Source organism: Ursus americanus, unplaced genomic scaffold (genome assembly GCF_024610735.1).
Source record: "Ursus americanus isolate L20-20 unplaced genomic scaffold, mUrsAme1.1.p SCAF_65, whole genome shotgun sequence".
NCBI classification, from domain to species: domain Eukaryota; kingdom Metazoa; phylum Chordata; class Mammalia; order Carnivora; family Ursidae; genus Ursus; species Ursus americanus.
The window spans coordinates 602,330-624,014 of NW_028273647.1; the positions used below are offsets into that span (position 1 = coordinate 602,330).

Consider the following 21,685-nt stretch of genomic DNA (forward strand, 5'->3'; position numbering starts at 1 on the left):
CAGAAGTGAACAAAGTCCCTGCTTGAATGAATCTAACGTTCTGGGAGAGGGACACACAACCAACAAATAAACAAGCACACAGTGTAGGGCTGTGGAGGACAACAGCTGCTTTGCAGAACAACAGAGCAGAGTCAGGGGTGGGGGGTGGGGGTTCCTATTATACACAGAGTGGTCAGTTGGCATCTGATGAGGTGACACATAAGCCTCAAAGACATGAGGGAGTGACACGCTCCAGAGGGAGGAGAGTTCCAGGCGGAGCAAACTCTGGGGACCAAGGCCCTGGGGCTCACATTCAGAGACACACTTCCTTGCAAACTTGGATGGAGTTAAAAAAATTCTACAAATAACTGTAACACATTTCATTAAAGAACAACAAAAACATATATAGTAAAACTCTTGCTACGCAAAATTGTTTTATTTTACCTGCTTCTGTTACAACTAGAGTCAAATGATAGCTTCTGAGGACAGAACGGTGGGTTACCTTTTTGGGCTTCAGGAGTTCACCTTTGAAAAGGAGTGTGGCCCTAACCTGCCTCCTGGCTTGTGGTGAGGATCAAAGTGACACCATAAAGATGAAAGTTGCCCTGCCTCTGGTTTCATTTCCTACCGCAAGGTTGTCATTTTTTTTTTTTTTAAAGAACACAAATCAGATATTACTTCCTGCTTGAAACCCTCCCCAGGCTCCCTGCGGCCTAAAGAACAAACGCCAGGTTCCTAAGGATGCCTGAAGAAGCCCCTGGACAAGTGCATTTTTGCCCCTTCCACTCGGCGTCCTGGGTCTGCTCAGCTGCCCTAGGCCTGGTGACTCCCAGATCCCCGGGGTCCTCCTCTTCTGTCTCCAGCCCTGAGACCAGCGCGCAGGCCCCACATCTGTCTACCTCCAGCCGCCTCCCACAGCCTCTTTCAGGCCGTCTTCCAGGGTTCAATCTAAGTACAGCCCAGCATTAGCTGTGATGCCACGGAACACACCCCTGAGCCTCACTCTCCTGTGTGCAGAGGGGCCTGGGACACCTAACTCCTCGGGGTGGGCAGGAAGCCTGGCGAAGACACGCGCGAGGACTCGGGCCAGGCCCCGGCCCACTGCGGGGCTCGACTGCGCGGGTTCCGGCCCTGGGGCTGGGCTGCAGGGCGGCGGGCTAGGGCGGCCCTGCAAAGGGGCCGCGTCCGGGCTGCGGGGGGCAGGGCAGCGGGTGGGAGGGCTTCCCCGAGGTCGGTCCAGCCCCGCCGGCCCAGAGTGCCGCCAGTGGGAGCCCCGGGACCTCAGCTCGGCGGGCCGCCCCTCCCGGCCCCCGCCGAGGCTTTCCCGGACTCGGCCACCACATGCGCGCTCAGTCCCTTGCCGTCCTGAATTCCCGGCGCGACTGTCCGGCGCGGTCTCGGGAGCGGAGCCCCGTGGCGTGCAGGGCATGCGCGGGCCGCGGGGCGCATGCCCGGTCCTCCCAGCGGGGGGGCAAAGATCGGTGCGGGGACTCGGCCAGGCGCGCGCCTTGGCGGTGAAGCCCGGCTCAGCCGGTCGCCGCGCACGCGCGGCCCGCGCCGACGGACGCAGCACGGCCCCGAGGGTGCAAGCCCGCTGCCACCGCTGCCGCCGCCGGGCCGGGACGGCTGTGCGCCCGCGGCGTGAGGCGTGGGAGGGAGGGCCGCCCGTCGGTTCGCGGCGCCGCCTCGCAGTGGTCTGCCCTCGCCTCCCGGCGCCCCGCGCGGTCCGAGTGAGTGCGGGCCTGGGGAGGGGGCCGGGACGCGGGCGGGCGGGCCGGCTCCTGGAGCTGGGGGTTGGCAGGGCCGAGCGGGGCCAAGGAGCCGGTCCGCGCGGCGGATATGGCGGAGACGGGCCCCTCCCGCGCGGGGCTCGGGAGGCCGAGGATGTGGGGAGGCCGGAGAAGTGGGGAGGACGACGGAGGGGCCCGGGGAGGACTGCGCTGTGGGGAGGACCGGGGCGCGGGCAGGTCGGGAGATGTGGGGCGGACTGGCGGTCTCCGGGAGGACGGTGATGTGGGGAGGCCGGCGGGGGGACACGAGAGGCCAGGGAAGGGGGACGAGGGGGCGGGTTCTGGGAGAACGGGGATGGGTGGAGGACGGACTTGTGGGGAGGTCGGCGGGCTCCGGCAGGCCAGGGGACGAGGGGAGGCTGAGGGCTCGGGTAAACGGGGAGGTTTGGGGGACATGAGAAGGCCTGGGGGGCTTCGTGAAAGATGGGGAGGTTGGTGGATTCGGGGGTCTCGGAGAGACGGAGGTGCTGGAGGCCGGAGCGTACAGGGAGGTTGGGAGCTTGGGGAGGCCAGCTGGCTTTCTTGGGAGCCAGCGGATTGCCTCAAAAACAAAAGGGGGGAGAGAGGAAGGAGGAGGAGGAGGGAAATCCATAGACGGGGCGTCTTCCAGTAGGATGGTCCACAGCATTACTGAACAACAGAAGCTTAACCAGAGAAACACAAGATCTGGACCGGGACACTGGCTGCTGGGGTCTGCCAAGCCCTTCCCCTGTGCTGGCGGGTGCGGGGTGGTCCCCACACAGAGCCCGGCCCAGGAGGACATGCCCACTTTAGAGCCAAGGAGGCTGAGGCTCAGTAAGGGCTGGCACCTCACTCAAGGCCACAAAACTAGAAAGCAGCCACGGCCAGGCCGGTTAGCAGGCTCCATCAGTGCCGACACCCACACTCTCCTCGCTGGAGCCCCGGGAATTTAAGGGGACTGGCACGTGACATGGGGTCCCGGCGCCCAGAACCCCCCAGCCTCGAAAACACGCGGAGGACTGCAGGAGGATGGTGCAGACCCGCGACAGCACCCCACGTGCGTGGAGCCCAGAGCACGAGCCCCAGGGACAGGAGTGCCCACCCTCTCCCTGTGGCCAGGGCACGTGGCCCTCCCTGCAGGGCCCTTTGGAAGCCCCTCTCCGCCAGTCCCCGCAGGGGTCACAAGGATCTGACATTCTACAGCAAATGGCCAAGGCCTAACCTTGCTGACTTCTTCAAAGTAGTCGAGGTGGCAGCCCATGAGGAAGGACGCCGGTGCCATGACGAAGTCTAGCATCTGGCGCGACAAGACGGGCACGAACGTGTGCTGCCACTGCAGGGAGTACAGGTAGGCCAGGAAGCACTCGGCGACCAGCGGTAGCAGCGCCCAGCTGGAGGAGAAGAACACCATCCGCTGCTCCATGAGGAGGCACGTTAGGATCTGGGGGAGATCAACGACACCGTGTACACACCTCTGACCACGCGCCATGCACTGAACATGCGTGTGAATGAGCCACCAAAACCACGTGGAGCCTAGGTCTCACCCGGTTTCCCTGCTGTTTGCCAAAACAAAAGCCCCTTTAACCCCCAAAAGCACTGCTTGTAAATGGTGTGCACAGTCCTGAATGTCTGCTTGAAGCCAAAAAGCAACTATTCCCAGTGTGTTGTGGAACATTCGGAACATTCTGGAATGTTCTGGAACACACGTGCCCTGGAATCACCCTCCAGACGATGACAGCTTAGATGCCCCACCAAGCCAACCAGCACGGACGCCCCAGGTCCGGAGGGACGCTTACCTGCCGCACTTTCTCGGGCCTGAAGCACAGCAAGGGCAGGTGAAGGTCCAAGTCGATGACCGGGCTCTCAGGGTCCACGCGGGAGGGAAACACGATCTGTAGTGGCTTCATGTTAAATATCTGTGACAACCAAGTTCCGTAATTAGTTCAGAGAGCCGCTCCCAGCAGAGGCCGAAATGCACTGAGACTCTCCTTTCTGGCACCGAGGGTGTCTGACCTAGGATACGTGTTTGAAGACTCACGCTATCCCCGTATATGTCACAGAACCAAACAGTCCAGAGACACACAGAATTGCTGAGCAAGGCTCAGACGTGAATCAAGTACTGAATGTCTTTTTCGGCCAAACTTCCCTAAACTCTTTACTTCATTAGCAGACTGCCCATCGGCAAAGATAAACTGACACCTGGACATCTGTCCCGATCAGCACAGGTTCTAAGTCAAACACGATCGGGTTAATCTCAGACACTTACTGCATATTACAAATTCTCTTAGTATTTTCAACGTAATTGTCAAAGCTCTTTAAAGACATGCACTTTAAGAAATCGCTGAGAAAGACTTTATTTTTCTCAATGATGGTATCTCAAAATTACACTTTGATTCAAATTCAGTATCTGCAGAATGCCCCTTCTGTGTAAAAGGACGCGGTAGACGGAGGGGGACGGTAGGGGCCCCTCCACCGAGAAGCCTTCCAGCTCATTGGCAAGTTCGTTCCTGACCGTGGGTGTCAGCCTTTTGGGGGGCACCCAGGATGGTCCCTGGAGCCCTGGGGACCAGCAGAACGGAGTGACCCAAGTGTGAGGAGCACCGGGCCACAAGCACAGAGAAGATTCGAATCTGAGCACAGAGAAGCTCCCGCCAGGAAAAGTGTGGAAGGAGGACACACGGAGAGATGCGGAGCACTGGCTGGAGAACAAATGTTCGCGTTCCACACGTGCTCACACCTGCATCACCACGGCTCTGCGTGAACGCTCGTGCAAAGAACCTGAGGGCAGGAGAAGCCTTCTTTCTGCAAGGGCCCCCCGACGGCACCGTCTTGTCACCCACTGGCCCACAGAAGCAAGACACATCAGAATCAAGGCGGACGCGCTGTGTGGACAGTAACATCCTTTTTATTTAAAACAAAACACGGTAGAGCAGAGTTACATGCTCCCAGCGGTGATGAACTATGAATCATTGTAAAGTTTATATGAAAAATTCCCCTCAATATTTCAAAAAATAAACGTATCGACCAGCTTCCCAACTACAGGTAGAAACTAATACAAACACCAGTCATTCTACCAGGGACGCTGTTGGGCCCCCGGGATGCCAGCGACCTCACGTGCGTGAGATCCACACCCTCTGAGCTGGGCTCTGCTGTCCACCCCACCTCTCAGGTGAAGAGACTGAGGAGGGAGAGAGATTTCGGGGAAACACTTTCCAAAGTTCAGCTTTGACTGTAGCCCCACGCAGACAATAGGATCCACACACAAAGCAACACAGGAAGTGAGTCCGGTAGAGTGAGACGGAAAAGGCGCATTTCGCGTGCACACCCAGCGACTTGGCCATGCTCTGAAAGCACGTAAAATCAGACCCGCTGGTGGGCAGAGAAGCGGCAGAGCGGGCCCAGGGACGCGGGTGTCTGCTGCTCTCGGGCTGGTGGTCCAGGCGCCGTCCGCGAAAGGGCACTGAGCCAGGCCTGGTGGAGGCTGGGCGCCACCGCCCCTGACGCAGACAGGAGATGCCCCACCCGGCGCCCACACGCTTGATTCACAGGAACCACAGCTCCTGACCACTAGCTACACAGCCTCTCCATCAATGTTTGCTTGTAGTGGGTTCTGGAATTCCATGCTGAATCGGCTCCGGGGTTAGAGAAGAACCTTGGCCTTGCGTTTTTCCAAAACAAGGAACAGCCACAGTGGTTCAACACTCCCAAAGATGGGTCAGGGCCACGTATCAATGAGGACCCCAGAGCTGGTGAGGCCGCACGAGGGGGATCACAGCGGCTAGTCTGAGCCAGACTCGGCTCATTCGGACAAATGCGCAAGAACCAAGACGCAGGCCCTGCTCTGTGAACAGGACAGGCTAACGCCGAAACACGACCCATCCGTTCATTCATTCACTCGACAGCTGTGGGAGCAGCAGGCATGGTAACAGCGTCGCAAACACAGCTCTGAACGGGGCCTTTTCCTCATGCAGCTTGGAGGCCGATGGAGAAGATGGACATTGAACAAAACACACACGTGTGCGGGCCCTAACTGCAGACCATGCTGGGCTCTGCAGGAAGGGAGCAGGGCACAGAGAGACTGGTGGGAGGTCACACAGAGGCCATCCCGAAGAACCTGACTTCCAGGAACAGCATATGCAAGGGCCTGGGGGCAGCACCTGCGAGGGACTGAGGGAAATCCAGTGTGGCTGGACAACAGTCAGCAAGGGAGTGAGGACATGAGACAGAGCAGGACACTGATACAGGGGCTAGGGATGCAGGACTGCGGCAGCTACGCAGCGAGAAGCCATTGTGGGCTTTTACGCACAAGAGGAGAGTCCAATGGATAGATGTTAACAGTCCCTGCAGCCACTATGCAAAGGATGAACTGAATGAAGGGTCAAGAATGGACGTGGCCAGACCAATGGCTCCCCAAGTCATGCAGGTGGGACCCAGTGGCCCTGCGTGGGGTGGTGGCCGTGGCCAACTAGAGGCAAACGCCGGGAGCTGGCCGGTCAGGGATGAGCCATGGATGGAATGCAGGGGTGAAGAGAAGAGGCATCAAGAACGACCCCCAGGAAACTTTCTCACGGGGGTGGTAAAAGTCGGAGAACCAAATGTGAGCTCATCCAAGACTCCGAGGTACAGAAGATGGGTATGGGTGCGGTTCGTGCATTACTCATGCTCAAAGGCGGAACATAGTACATACGGTTATTAACCCTCAAACTGCCCTGAACTCGGCTTTGTTCACTGCTTAGCCGGTCCTCAGGGAACACTTGTTGAGTGATTAGAGCAAGAACAGAAACTTTGATGACTTCACTGAACCATAAAAAAATACCAATTATCCACATAATAAAGATGAGAGCCTTGCACAAAACAAGAACCCAATAAACGTCCCTACAAAGGTTTCTGGGAGCGGAACCAAGGTCCTGGGGCAACTTGCTCTGTCTCTGGGCCTGGAATGCATCTGGCAGGGTTCCCTCCCCCATCCCACACACTGTAGTGTGATATTAAAAATATACATTTTAAGTTCATGATCACATGTCTCCTGCGAAATAAAATTAATTTTTCAACTGTGAATAATAATCAATACGTAGAGAACCGAGATCTCTATGTCTAAGCTTCCAGAAAGGACTGAGTGAAGCAGAGTCGACATCTATGACTTTCTTCCAGACACTAATCTGGCAGGTGCTTGTTTGAGAACGAGGAAATGCCCGGTGGTTGCGTCAGTCTGGAAGATGCCAGGCCAGACAGGTGTCATCACAGCTCAGCCGTCTTGGCCCATTACTCGGCAAAGGGGGAACGTGGGCTGCCTTTCTGCAACTGTCCTTAGCCCGAAACCCTCAAGTGGTGAAAGAGCCAACAACATCTCAGGATGAGCGTGCCAGGGAACCCAGACCCACGGAAACGCTTGGCCACTTATTCAACAACACGGTGGCACTGGGAAAAACCAAAAAATAGGAAGCCAGGTACTTTTCATTAATCACCCCGGACAGGAGAAAACATGAATCAGTTTAATACAATACCCAATATTCCAGACAAATAAACCAAATGAGCCGGTGTGTTAAGCACTAAGGGGGCCCATCACCAGCTCCACACCACGTATCACAGGCTGCCCGGCAAACGCATCTCTAGAAACAGCGTAATTAGATGATTCTGTAAGGAACCTGAGAAGCGTAATTTAAACACCCTGGAACGTAAGAAACAGTTTAAAACATTAAAACCATCGTCGACATAGGACTTTTACTATTCATAAAGAAAAGACAAAATTCCAGATTTAATGACCAAATGAAGCGGTCCAGGCGGCGGGCTAGGTGTCAAAGACAGTTTTGCAGCAAAATCTTTTATGTGATTGTCAACTTCAAAATCTTTACAGAGCTTCAGATGAGTCAATAAACTAAAATAAAAAAAAATCAAATCACAAAATAAGTATGAGTATCCAATTGTCATCTTAGCATTTCTTTTTTTATAATAATTTTTTATTATGTTAGTCACCATACAGTATATCCTTAGTTTTTGATGTAAAGTTCCATGATTCATTACTTGCGTGTAACACCCAGTGCTCCATGCAATACGTGCCCTCCTTACTACCCGTCACAATGGAATATTACTCAGCCATCAGAAAGAACGATTACACAACATTGCAGTGACATGAAGGGGACTGGAGGACATCTTAGCATTTCTAATCAGCACTGACCTGTCTGCCAGTGCCGGCAGCCCCAGGGCCTTCCAGGCTGGGGGCGGGGGAGGTGGCGGGAGGACACTGACGACAACCCTAGGCCTCAGATGGCAAGGTGAGGCTGCCCAGGGTCAGGACCTGCCTGCAGGGGGGCACAGGAGAGGTGGGGCGTGGGGGGATGGGGGCTGGTCATGTTCTGTTTCTTGCTGTGAGTGCTGGTTACACAGCTGGAATTCATGCAATTTTCTGTCTGGGTCATACTTCAGCAGCGAGTAAACATCTCAAAGGAAAGTGCTTGGCCACGTTTGTTTCCCAAATGCATTCTGACTTTTGAAGTACGGTTGGCCCTTGAACAATGTGAGGGGTTAAAGGTGCTCTCCCCCACGCAGTTGAAAACCTGCATAGAACTTCTCAACCCCCAAAAAACTTAATTGCTGATAGCCCGCTGCTGACCTAAAGCCTTACCAACGACACGAATGATCGATTAACAGGTATTCTGCATGTAATATGCATTATATCCTGTATTCTTAGAATAAAGTAAGCTAGAAAAGAGGAAATGTTTTTAAGAAAATCCTGAGGAAGAGAAAATACATATACAGGACTGTACTGTATTTGTTGAAAAAAATCCAGGTGTACGTGGACGCGCACAGTTCAAACCGCGTTGCTCAAGGCACAGCGGCAAGTGACTGAAACGCATGATGGACCAGCAGGTGCCTGGGGGCAGGCGGCTGGGAAGAGACCACAGGGTGTAAGGGAACTTTGGGGCGTGGTGAAAATGTTCTCTGTCTTAATGGCAGTGGTGGTGACATGGTGTCTACATTAGGCAAAATTCAGCCAACTGCCCTGGAAACCCCACCTCTGTGCCCTGGGGCGGTCCCCGGCCTCACTCGCCACAGCAGGGCCACAGCAGAGCCCACGCGTGTCCCGCAAGCCAAGCGCTTACGCTGTTACTTTAAGTAACAAATCATAAGTCCGCCTGGGGTCAGTCAGGGCGCCTAGGTGGCGCAGTCGGTTAAGCATCTGACTCTTGATTGGAGCTCAGGTCGCGATCTTAGGGTCATGAGATCAAGCCCGTGTCAGGCTCTGCACTCAGCATGGATCCTGCTTGGGATTCTCTCTCTCTCTCCCTCTGTCCCTCCTCCCTGCTCTCTCTCTAAAAATAATAAATGAATAAATCTTTAAAAATAATAATAGCTCTTCCTGAAGTTAGTGTCAGGAAATGGAGATAATTCAATATTCTTCCATATTTTAATTATTGTCAAAGAATAGTATCGAGTTAAAAAAAAAAAAAAACCAGACTCTCCATAATCTAATTCCCCAAATACAACTAAGCATTCTCTCCCAATTTCTGTCCACACAGAGGCCTAGTTTACACGCCACCATTATAGCAGAAAAACAGATTTTAAAAATCTATAAATCTGTATTTATAAACTGCCTTTTGCATTTCTGTCATCTGTTTTTCTGTTTTCTAGTTCGGGTCATTTAGCAACGACCATCAGGAGACAGAAAACTCGAGGAGCAGGGAAACTGAACACGTTTTTCGAGTTAAATGTTCCTTTGCATTAACGTCTAGCAGGATGGTATTTGTTGCCAGTCACACGTGAATGATCACGCGTACAAAGGCCGAGAAAGTGAAGCAGGTGCTGTCCTCCCCGCAGGCCCGAACCTGTTCCGTTCGAGAAAGGGTGGCATCACCACCCCCAATTCACAGAAGAGGAAACGAGATGGGTGCACAAGCCACCTACCCTCAGGTGCTGAAGATTACCAGTTAATTAACGAAAAGGGACCCTGTCCTAATTTATCATCCTATCACTGCCCACGCCCGGGCAGCCATGCCCTACTGAGCACGCAGTCCCGGAGGGAGACCCGGCGAGCGCTCTGTTCTGTGTCGGGGGCAATAAAACGCGGGCTAGACCCAAACTATGGGCAAACACCAGCCACATTTTGAAAACTAAAACATTAAGGTGCTGGAACTTGAGCTCCGAAGGTGGTGAGTTTGGTCAGGAAGGATTCCTGCTCATCCCTCTGACCACAGTGTGAGAACCAAAATGATGGTCTTTCCAGAAGTCTGCGACTTGCCAGGGGTGGAGGGTGGGTATTACAGCATTAAGGCAAACCTCCGTTGGCCGCCTCTGTCGTTAACCAAACCACTGAGAATTCCAAGACTAGAACTTGGTGAGAACGAAAACCAGGCGGCCAGGGCGCGTGTGGCCGGGGGATGGACCGTGTCCACACGCCACAATCATCCCCCGACGACAGGCGGCAAGTGCGCCCGACGCGATTCTCTCTAGAGTTTTCAAAACTTCTCTACGTCCTCAGGCTTTCTACTCAATATCATCAGCATTAAGGCACTTCAAGATTCCACCCCAAGAAAAGATAATTCGTTAACTGTCATGAACTTAACAGGACTGACAGCAGCGGCAGCCTGATTTTCTCAGATAACAGGAGAAGAGCTATTTCTGATGGACATCTTTTTTAAAAAACCAAACAACATAAAATCCTCCATACTAATTTTACTTCCCACAGTTTGGTTTCATCTTCCCTTGTCTGGCAGACCTTCCCCACAGGCTACCGCCTCGAGAAGCCTCTGGGCCTTCACGGGAGCTCCCGTCACCAAACCAGAGCCCGCCCACCACCGCCAGCGCCAGGCATGGCCTCGCAGACACGCGGGCACCGCACGGGCTCACCAGGACAGGCAGTCCTTGAGGGCGTTGTAGTAGGGGAGCTTGGAGACCACGCACACCGCGAACGGTCCGAAGCAGCCAGCCACGCCCGCGGTCGGCCAGGATGGCTCCCAGTGCGCCTTGCCGTTGTAGAAACACGACTCGTCCTGGAGAGAAAGCAACAGGCCCGTGTCACCCTCCGATCCAGCTGGTCCCAGCTTCTATCCTCAGCAGTGTGGGCCTCTGCAGACAGAAGCGAGAGGGCAGGGGCCCAGACAGCATCCTGCTCCCCCCCCACCCGGCTGGCGCCCCCTCCGGTGTCACCGCAAGTCCCAGTCAGCGTGGATGTCCCCCCTGTGTCACTGGGAGTCCCAGTCCTCGCAGATGCCCCCCTCCCCCAGTGTGTGATGTGCTGAGGTGGCAGAGACAATGACACGTCCCGACCCCAGATGGGAACACAGTGAGAACACAGTAAGACACAGAAGGGGCCATGGGCTCTGCTTACACAGGAAAAAAGCTCCAGCACTGGGCCATATGTGTGTGTGCTGGCGGGGGAGGGGGTGTTCTCAGCTGGAGAAAAGTACCGGCACCGAGATTCCAGAAGGCACAGACCACTGCAGAGCTTACGAGTGGCGCATCACTGAGGGCCACAGTCTGGCCCCCGTGGAAGGTTGTTTGGGGTTTTTCAGTAGGGATGGCGGACCGTGATAACAGCTCCACCTGGGGATGGTGTGAACGCGAGGGTCTTGCAAGACAGGGGGAGAGCCCGGCAAGCAGTGGGCACGCCATTCGTCTACCCACCAACATTGAACCAAGGCCCTCAAGTCAGTGTGCTGGGCCCCCAGGCAAGTCCCCTCACCTCCCTGTGCGACTGCCTGCTCCCTCAGCGGTAAAACGGGGATGATGCTGAGAGTTCCCAGCCCCGTTCGCTGTGGATTAAATGAACGACTGTGCAGGAGGGTCGTCGGCACCGGGCTGAGCACACGGGCAGCTGGCATATGAGGACCACAGTGCCGTCTGCACTCCGGGCGGGGCTGCGCGTGCAGTCCACGGAAAGACAGGAGTGCAGGACAGGGCGTGGCTGGTCACTGGGCACGAGGGGAGGTGGGGAGGCCAGCATGTAGGGCCCAGAGTCACCCCGAAACCACGCAGGCACTGAGAGGATGGGCGAGGGGTCACGCACACCCCAGCAGCCAGGTGTAGTGGGGGAGTCACAGGCAAAGCAGAGGCTGTGACCTTTTTAAAATGTATTTAAGGATAAGAGAAATAACATGTACTTCTCATAGCGATCACTTCACAGACAGGCTCCCAAGCACCTTCCTGAATAATCCAGCCTCCCATCCTGTCTCTGCCGGAAGCGCTGGCCAGGGAGGGGCAGGAACTCGGCCCCCGGCTCGTCTCCCACCCCTACCTAACCCAGGCAAGCAGGCAGGCCGCCAACACCGCAGGCCCAGCAGCCCGCACACACGGCCATGAGGGGTGGCCTCCCCGCGCTGCCCACTGCCCACCCTAGTCCAGGGGTCCAGGGGACGCCTAGTCCAGACACGGAGGTCGCGCACTCAGACATCAGCAGAATGCTGGACTCCCATAGGTTTCCGAGGCACATCCACAGGCGTGAAGGGACAGAGCCCATCGAGTTGAGCCTTATGCCGTGACACTTAGGGATAATTCTCCCAGCACACCTGGCCCAGCCTCTGACGGCAGAGTGGGGAGGAACAACCGGGCAGCCACCGCCCCCTCGGTGTGGGATTCCTGGACTTCCCCAGGGTAAAGCACTGCTGCTTCTGGAAACCCTCTGGACACAGGCCGTGGGTCACCCTGCCTCTTCAGGTGCACAGCGGCCCCTGCGACCTCCAGGGGCCGGCTGGCTCGCACTCGTGGCCCTGCCGGGCGGGGGAGGGCCAAGTCATGCTCTGGAGGCCCAAAGCCGTCACCCCGCATACAAGAACACAAATGTCCCTCCACGGACATGTGGGAAACAAGCTGTGGCTCACATACACTGGGCGGTAGGACTCGGCCGTAAGGACAGAGGTGCTGCTGCCCCAACGTGGATGAACTCTGACCCCATCCACTGAGTGCACGAAGCCAGACACAGAAGCCACATGCAGCCTGAGTCCACTGACACCAGGTGTCCGAAGCAGGCAAACCCATGTGGGCAGAACGGGGGGCCGGGGGCCAGGGGCGGGACTTCCGGGGTGATGAATGTCTTTTGCAACCAGACGTGGCAGGGGCTGCCCGCCAGCGGGAGTGTACTTAGTGCCACTGACCCACACACGCTAAAATGATTACAATCGTGGTGATTGCGGGAAGCGTGTTTCAGCAAAAATAAACACCAGCAGATTTCAGAGGGAATTCACGGCAGTCACGTACGTGCAGGGGTCGGGAGTACTGGGCAACCACGGCATACTTCTGTTCCCACAGACATCGGTCAGCACCAGGAAGTGGACACAGTCCTCCTTCGGTTTGGAGGCCACGTACACGCCCCCTGCGGGTAGAGAAAGAGGAAATCTCGGCACGGCCCCGTGGCATCCACCTCCGAGGCTGGGCTCTCCGTGAGCCCACTTTGCGGCCTACAGAACCTGTCCTCGCCCTGCCAGCTGTGGCACTTGGGGGGTCGGGCCGCCAGCCAGCCGTGGCCCCCTCCGTCCCTCCGTGGGTGCCCATTTCTCAGCCACCCTCTGTGCTCTGCAGAATTTAGCGAAGGAACATAAGAACAACCGCAGACAAACCCTCTGGGGTGTGCCTGGGGGAGGCGACCGTTTCTGAGCATGGCAGGTGCAGGGGTTGTCCCAGCTGTCCCCGGGTTGTAATCCCTGAGACCGGGAGACAGCAGCCATTCCCGATGGAACCTCCCAGACAGGGAATGACGGACGGGAAGTCCCTAGTCTGAGTCTTCTACACCAGCCACTCAGCGTTTCTCAAAGACCAGTGGAAAACATGAGGGCCACCCACTGCCGGGAACAGGCCAGGTAGGGAAAGCATGCGAGCCCGGGCTGCAGGCCCCGGGGTCCCCAGAAAACAGGGGCCAGGGAGCCCGGCGGAAGTGCACTCTGGGGGGAGATGCTGCAGGCTAACTGGACTCATCCTGACCCACCGGCCGGACCTCTGGAAGACGGGCCTGTCAATCAGAAGTGAAAATCCTTGGAAAGCACCTCTACCAACCGTGCTGGCGATCCCGACAGCCCTTCATCTGGGATTCGCTCTCCAAAACATGGGGGCTGCACTATTGGGCTGCACGTCCTTCAGCTCCCAAACCCCCAAGATTAAGAGAACTGAGACCTGCAGTTTGGCCTCGGGGCTGCCAGGGGTAACCAGCCCCCCGTCTGTCACCCTTTCTTGACTTGGTTTCTAGAAAGCACCGTGGGGGAGTTGGGAAAGCAGGGCGGGGGATACCTGGGAAGCAGAGCTGAGGCAGGCCAAGCAGGTCCACACCGTTGGGGACACTAATGTCTTCAGGAGGGAGGCCCTTCCAGGGCTCCGTTTTGGGCTTGTCCCTCTTCTTTCTGAAGGAGCGCCTTCTGGTCTTGCTCAGAGTCGCAGAGGGGGCGCCAGCCGTCTGACTGTCATCCTTACTGACGAAAGGAGGCACAAAAACCGACAGGACCTCCAGATCGAGAGAAGAGGGGCTGCTGACCCCCTGCTTCAGGGACACCTAAAGGGAGTAATACGAGTAAGCCAACAGCGCTCACCCTTGCTCCGCTGTGCGCCTTCTGTCCAAGCACCCACTGTCGCTCTGTTCCCCTTCGACCCGCCAGAGTGCCGGTTCCGCACCCACGTGTGTGTGTGGCCTCACCCACCAATGGCCCAGGACAGGAAGGACGGCACAGAAGCTGCTTTTAGGGACCCATCAGGCCATGCGTTCAGGCAAGTCACCCACAGCACAGGGTCTGGCTCTCCGGCTGCCCCTGGGCACACAGCCCGGCAGTTGCCAGCCCAGGACTGACAGGCAGACCTCAGTTCACATCCAGCTCTGCTTGGACTGCAGCAGCGAACGCCGCATCCCTGAGCTTCCCTCTCAAGGGGGCAAGGTCGCAGGTCAAAGGCTCAACCCCAGCCCCCACACCAGAGGCCCCAGTGCCCTCCCAGGTTGGGGGGGGCCGCATACTGTCCAGCCCAGTACAGATGGGGTGCCGGCGTCATGCCCCATGCCAGTGGTCCTGTTGCCACTGACCTGGGGACACGGACCGAGGGGTGAGAAGAAGGACTGCCGGCCTCAGAGAGAAGAGACACACCCTTCCTCCAGCAACCAAACGGTCACCCCAGGTCTACACAACAGGGTCGTTCAGCCTGAACACTTTCGAACTTTAACTTGGTACCCCGATTTTTACAAAACCTTTTGTCTTTTCAGTCTTCCCCCAGATAATATGAAGAGCACGGGCTCTGCCTCCGACCTCCGTTCTGTCTAGCTACGATGCCTGAGACGGGCCACTCCGCAGAGGCAGTTGCCGGGCTGCTCCCCGAGCTCCCAGAAGAGGTCAACAGGCCGTGACAGAGAAACGGGCAGGTCAGCTCCAAGCTAGTGGAGAAACAGAAGTCAAGGGCAGGATTCGCTGGGTGGCAAGCATGTGGGAAGGTGGGAGGACGCCGGGGTGGGGTGGGCTGCGCGGAATCAAAGATCTCTGAGGGACTCAGAGAGGGCATGAGGAAGGACATCGTTGTCACCAGGAGAAATGGAATTGTCACCGGCAGGGAAGGGACAGCCAGCATCACCGTTTCAGTAAGAATCGTGGAGCCAAAGGGGAACTCTTACCCTTGAGAGGATTCATACAAGGAACTCCCATCAGTAAATACACTCTCTAAACTCAAAAAGCTTATTTTTATTCTGTATAATTTAAATTCAGGCAATAATTTCTTTATATTTGGAAAAAAGTTTAGTACCAGTGGGAACAAAGACCAAACATGGGAAATCCATAGTACTGGATAATGTTTACATCTTTGTGTATCAGGCATGAAAGGAAACCACGTCTTGAGTTCTATAAAACCTTTCTAAAACTTTCCTTATCACCATCCAGCAGTTCGGACCTACTTAACTATGAAAGTATGCACGTCCGCTCCTTCCTCATGTCAAACATCACATCGGTGAGCACAGCGTGGAGCCGGCCCCTTGCCTGCAAACCCCCCTCTGCTCTTCCCCTCTGCCCTGACACTCCTGGGTAGGGCCCCGGCAGACCCCTCCTTCCAGGCTGTGACCCCCCCAGGGCTGACTCCTTGCCCCTCCTCAAGTGCCCCGCCTGGCTGGCAGTCTCCACACTCACATGGTGTCCTCACCTAGGGACGGCGCCCAGAGTCCCACTGCCAGCTCAGACCTCTTGCCAGTCCCAGACCGCACCCAGCTGCCTCCAGACATACCTGGCGGGTCCCTTAAACTCACAGCTTCAAAAATTAAGCTCCTGCTGATTTCCCTAAAACCCAAGCTTCCGCCCATATGCTTGCCTGTGATAAAGACAGTGACCCTCGGGTCTTCGGAGCCACCAACCGCAGAAAGGTCTCTGAAAGCAGCCCCAGTGCCAGCCCAGCTGCGCACCTGCAGACCAAGCAGCCACCCACCCTGGGACTTAGAGCAGCTACAGACTCCACAAACTAATCCTTCAAGGGTTCTGCCATGAGAATGGCATCGCCTCCTCCCGCCCGGCCCAGGGCGCCCGACCCGCACTGTCCACTCTCACAAAGGGGGGGCACCTGGGTGGCTCAGTCGGTGAAGTGTCTGCCTTCGGCTCAGGTCATGATCTCAGGGTCCTGGGATGGAGCCCCAGGTCCGGCTCCCTGCTCAGCGGGGAGCCTGCTTCTCCCTCTCCCTCTGTGCCTCTCCCCTCCCCGCTGTGTTCACTCTCTCTCAAATAAATAAATAAATAAATAAATAAATAAATAAATAAATAAATAAACAAATAAACAAATAAATAAATAAAAATCTTAAAAACAGAACACATGTGACCTCATCACCTGCCCCAACGGGCGGTGACTCCTGCCACTGGCACCAGCTTTTTATCCCTGCAGACCCTTCGATGGGTCCAAACCAGCCTCACACACCATCTCTGTCCCTCCACCAGAATGAAAATGGAATCTGTTTCCATACATTACCGTTATTACCACGTATTCCATGTATGTGGCACATGTGTGCTACGTCACAGGGCAGGACGACGACCTGCATCGTACGCCTGAGCAGCAGGCCAGCCTGCTTCCAAAGCCAGGGTGCCCCCAAAGCCGTGCCCCGCTGAACCTCTCGGTCTCCAGACACAAGCGCCCATGGTCCAACGCTGTGCTTTTTCCCTGCTCTCCACTCCGCCGGACTCATGCTCACCCCCTCTCCACTCCTCCTCTTCACCAGGGATGCCCCCTCCACCCCCACTGGAGGGAGACTTTCCTCACCTGCAGCCAGGACAAGGCGCCTCTTCTAGACCATCAAGCCCCTGGCTCCTCACCTTCTTCCACCACCTCCACCTCCCCTCCTCACCTCCTACAGGACCTCCTTCCATCACCTTCACCTCCCGTCCTCACCTCCTACAGCACCTCCTTCCATCACCTCCACCTCCCCTCCTCACCTCCTACAGCACCTCCTTCCATCACCTCCACCTCCCCTCCTCACCTTCTACAGCACCTCCTTCCATCACCTCCACCTCCCCTCCTCACCACCTACAGCACCTCCTTCCACCTCTCCTGCACCTCCTCCCTCCTCACCTCCTACAGACCTCGTTCCACCACCTCCACCTCCCCTCCTCACCTCCCTCAGCACCTCCTTCCACCTCCCCTTCACCTCCTCCCTCCTCACCTCCTACAGCACCTCCTTCCATCACCTCCACCTCCCCTCCTCACCTCCTACAGCACCTCCTTCCACCTCCCCTGCACCTCCTCCCTCCTCACCTCCTAGAGCACCTCCTTCCGCCTCCCCCTGCCCTGGCTCAGCACCTAGAGCACTGATGCCCTCCACGTTGTACTCTATCACCTTCAGAGCTGTTGGTGGGCTGGGCCGGGGACTGTGTGGTCTCTCTGTGTCCCCACATTCAGCCAGCCGACGGCTCTCAGCGGAGGTTGCTCATCCATTCACATCCTCGCGCTCCGCGACCTCTTAGAGCGCAGCAGTCCGGATGCTGAAGGGAATGCGGTCATCATGCTAACGGCAGGAGACTACCTCTCGCCCCCCGCCATTTATCTAGTCCCTTAAAGTAAGATGGCCTAAATTCAGCCAACTTGGCATTTGGCCATACATCTCACATCTGTTTTTCCACTGAACGTATGTCCTTGCGTCTTTTCTGGTTGGATAAGCAATACAGTCTCATGTTAAAAGCTAACGACAATACAGGAAGAATAAAATACATAAGAACAGAAAGGAAAGGCCTTCCCCCTAATTCCACGAAAGGGTGGGTAATACTATGCACAGCGGAGATTACAGCCTTCCCGTTTCTTATGTGCGTATATATCAATATGATTTGTCCCCCTACATACAATCATCTCCTTTTACTGGTTCCACTAGCTTTTTTCTCCACTTCAGCATATGGGGTGGCTGATTCCCTGTCACAGCTGTATGGTGCCACACGGGGACGACGCAGTAACAGCCCTACCGAGGGACAGCTGGCATGCTCTCTTCTTCGTCACACGCACAACCTGAGCAAAGGCAGTGGTGAACAGTGTCTGCCATACATACGTGCACGTGTCCGACTGGGTCATCAGAGTAAATTCCTGAACGCACAGTCCTGGATCCCAGAGCATTGCAACGGCCCCTCCCCTACGGGCGAGACAAGGTCTGTTCTCACAGCCTGGGGACAGTCACTCCTGCTCTTCTCTCGCCCACACTGATTTACTAACCCCTCCCCGGGAACAACCATTTCAGTCCAAAAAACCAGAGCTAATTAAAAAGTGAGACACACACACCCTAATTGATAGCATCACAGATTTATTTCTTATTCCTTTTTTTTTTTTAATTTTATTTATTCATTTGAAAGAGAGAGAGACAGCCCGCGAGAGAGAGGGAACACAGGCAGGGGGAGTGGGAGAGGAAGAAGCAGGCTCCCAGCGGAGGAGCCTGATGTGGGGCTCGATCCCAGAACGCCGGGATCATGCCCTGAGCCGAAGGCACACGCTTAATGACTGAGCCACCCAGGCACCCCCACAGATTTATTTCTGTTAGATTATAGAACGGCACTGATCTTCACACAGGATGGGCCATAATCTGTGAAATAAAGCAGAAAACAGATTTGTTTAGCACTCTAGAACTTGCTGTCCACCACCGTTAATAGCCACGTGGCTATTGAAATTGAAATTAAAATTCAATGAAGTGTAAAATCCAGTTCCTCAGTGGCACTAGCCATGCCTCAAGCACCTGGTAGCCATGTGTGGCTAGTGGCCGACACACGGATGGCACAGATGAGGAACACTGGCGTCATCACTCAGAAAGTTCTGGTGGACAGCGCTGCTCTAGAAACCGAAAGCTGGGACGCTCTCCACCAAGAACCGCTACAATGTTGCCTTCACACCAAGAATTACGCCAGTGAGCTACTCGAGGCTCGGAGCTCTCGGCCCACTCGGAGGGTTAGTGGTGGATCCTTCCACACCCCACGCCTCGTCTCCACGGCAACCACGGAGTAGAGAGAGATGTAACCAAGCCAGAACCTCCCATGGGGTGGACGTATTCTCCAAGTCTTTGTCACTACCCTCACAAAACACCACCCATCTAAGAAATGAAATGGAAAGTTAGGACTCCTTACTACCCTACCAGGAAGTGGAATGTTTCTCATACCTCCAGGCTTGTTTTCATCTGTCACCGAGCAGGAATGCGTCAACGACAGAGAAATGGTGATTTTCAAAGTTATAAAAAAAGCCTCAGACGTTAGAAATAGAACTGCTATAACAGCAGAGTGGCCAAGTGAAGTCACATGTTTAGGTAACTGTAACGTCAACATCGGCCTTAAAGGAGGCTCAGCCCAGGAAGTTGGATCCGTCCCGAAAGGCTGCCTTTTTCCTACTCCAAATATTTGCGCTCCACCTCTTGCTGAACCCCTAACAGAATCAGCGTGTAGGATAAAAAGGGTAATAGCTAAAATGCAGAGTAGCAAACTGCCACTTGCCTGGGAAAGCCGTGGCCTGTTTGGGGCAGGAAAGCACCACCGTGCCATTCACCCTGCTCTCGAGACACGTCTCACCCTGGGGCAACCAACATGCATGCCGAAATCACCCAAGAAGCAACTGAAACCAGGTCATTTGCTATCAGAAGAAAAAGGAGGCAATGCCATTGGCAAATTAGAGGCAGGGAGATAACTCAGTCGATGAGGGTCAGAGGAGACAGAGGTCAAAAGGGGATGCAGACATCACCGGGATTTGGGGAGTAAGAAAGGAGGAGGGAAATGCAGAACCCATCGAAGTTGGCTCTGTATTAAGGGAGACAGGTCGCCTGGGTGGCTCAGTCAGTTAAGCATCTGCCTTCTGCTCAGGTCATGATCCCGGGGTTGTGGGTCCCTGCTCAGTGGGGAGTCTGCTTCTCCTTCTCCCTCTGCCCCTAGCCCCTCTCCTGCTCTATCTCTCTCTCCCTCACTCAAATGAATAAAATCTTAAAAAAAAAAAAAAAGCTAAGGAGAATACCAAGACATTAAGAGACATTTATCCAGTTAATTTGAGCAACATCTAGCTTCTCCTGATGACCTCGACCCTTTCCACTGCACCCCTAAATACTCGGGTGCCTTCCTGTGCCTCTCACTGCTGTTGTCCAGAATGAGATGAGGACTTGCCCAGGTAACTGGGCGGTAGAGCCGGAATCTCGGAGTACTCTGGGCATCACCACTAACCAGAGAAAAATGCCACAGATAGGGTCATATGGACATCCTGGACCAAGAGAAAAAGAGGGCCACAAACCGATTCAAAAGAAAGCCTGGGTTACACAACCAAGAAAAAGCAGGAGCACAGTAAAGAAACACAGAGAATGAGAGTGTCCAAAACTGCTGCTTTCCGGGAAAACGGTTTGTCACTCTGGCTGCTAGCACACAGAGAAAGAGAAAAGGGCCCCGCGGCGGGGCGGGGCGGGGGGGGGGGGAGTAGGCAGCCTTTTCTGCAAGCGAGAAAAACAGGAAGGTTTCATCGCAAAATGACTAAATGCAGAACATTTGAAAGTGCCCCTTACATCTAAAACCCCAAACCTCACGATGCTGTGCCTGGCACAGCACCCACCACCGAGGAGACAGTAAGTCCGGGATAATGAATGAAATCCTTTCTTCCGCCAGGTAACCCCAGGCGCCCCGGCGAACCCCCGCCTCCCCCCATCAGCCGCCTTCACCCTGCCCAGGTGTGCTTCCCGAAGACCGAGCGGCCGAAGGCGGAGCACCTGGAGGGGCGTCCTCCGAGCCCGCGCTCCTCTCCGGCAAGGGCTCCCCAGTCCGCAGACCCCCGCGACTCCTCCGCGGCCAGGACAGCCAAGGTCCCCGCACCGGGCGGGCTGCGGTGGAGGGGGGGGTCTGGCCGGAGCCCCGAGCACCGCCCCCACCCCGCAGACGCCCGGAATGCCGGGGCCAGACCCGCGCTCCGATCGTAGCCGCCGCCCGGCCGCGCCCCGCCTCCGTTTCCCCACCGGCCCCTACCTGCTCGGGGCCGCGGAGGCTGTCCCGGGAGGGCCCCAGCAGCGCGCCCGACTCCAGCAGCCCTGAGGGCAGCGTCAGGTGCTGCGGTGCGGCCTCCGCCATGGCTGCTTGGCGGCCTCGCCCCGCTGGGCGCACCCCACTCGGGCGCCTGGGGCCGCCGACCCCGACCCCAGCCCCGCGCCCCGCGCAGCGCCGCCTGCACAGCACCCAGGCGGCCCACAGCCAGCCGCCGGGTTCGCGCAATGAGCGGTCGGTGGAGCGGTACCTCCCCCGGGGAGGGGCCTCCTGGGGGCGGGGCCTCCATGGTGGCGTGGCCGGCTGCGGCGCGCGGGGTCCGGTGGGGGCGTGGCCTCTGTGGGGGCGGGGCCAGCGGAGCCCTAACGGGGCCTGGCGGGGCGGGGCCTCCCCGCGGCGGCGCCACCAGAGGGGCGGGGTGTGGCAGGCGCGGCCGCGGGGCCCCGCGCCAGGTCGTCATTTCCTTACCGGCTCGCGGATCCTGGTGGAATGGATGGAGCCTGGGAGCACAGAGATGAGGAGGGTCTGAGAGGAGACAGGGCCCCTATCTGGCCAGCTCCA

General features: G+C 56.2%; 1 protein-coding gene and 2 long non-coding RNA genes across 3 annotated transcripts; 1 reads left to right on the forward strand and 2 right to left on the reverse strand.

The window, feature by feature from the left end:
• The first annotated feature begins 1,470 nt into the window (after positions 1-1,470).
• On the forward strand, positions 1,471-16,987 carry LOC148106764 (uncharacterized). Its single transcript, XR_015723549.1, has 3 exons — positions 1,471-1,709; positions 14,899-15,054; positions 15,563-16,987. It is a non-coding gene; the product is annotated as an uncharacterized LOC148106764 (long non-coding RNA).
• LOC148106765 (DENN domain-containing protein 3-like) lies at positions 2,680-14,905 on the reverse strand. The gene is made up of 5 exons (XM_087860478.1): positions 12,921-14,905; positions 10,575-10,717; positions 7,494-7,605; positions 3,527-3,646; positions 2,680-3,171 (listed from the first exon to the last, which is right to left on the reverse strand). Exons 1-5 carry the CDS (start codon positions 13,212-13,214, stop codon positions 2,680-2,682), a joined length of 1,161 nt encoding a protein of 386 aa, XP_087716604.1. The 5' UTR covers positions 13,215-14,905.
• Positions 16,988-18,420: 1,433 nt separating the features above from the next.
• On the reverse strand, positions 18,421-21,250 carry LOC148106766 (uncharacterized). The gene is made up of 2 exons (XR_015723548.1): positions 21,110-21,250; positions 18,421-18,714 (listed from the first exon to the last, which is right to left on the reverse strand). It is a non-coding gene; the product is annotated as an uncharacterized LOC148106766 (long non-coding RNA).
• Positions 21,251-21,685: the final 435 nt, after the last annotated feature.

Coding starts and splice junctions, on each gene's coding strand:
- LOC148106765 (XM_087860478.1), bottom strand. CDS start 13,214: ATGGGCACCCACGGAGGGACGGAGGGGGCCACGGCTGGCTGGCGGCCC. Junction 3,647..7,493: donor CGCCTGGACCGCTTCATTTG/GTCATTAAATCT, acceptor TGGTTGTCACAG/ATATTTAACATGAAGCCACT. Junction 3,172..3,526: donor GGCCCGAGAAAGTGCGGCAG/GTAAGCGTCCCT, acceptor GATCTCCCCCAG/ATCCTAACGTGCCTCCTCAT.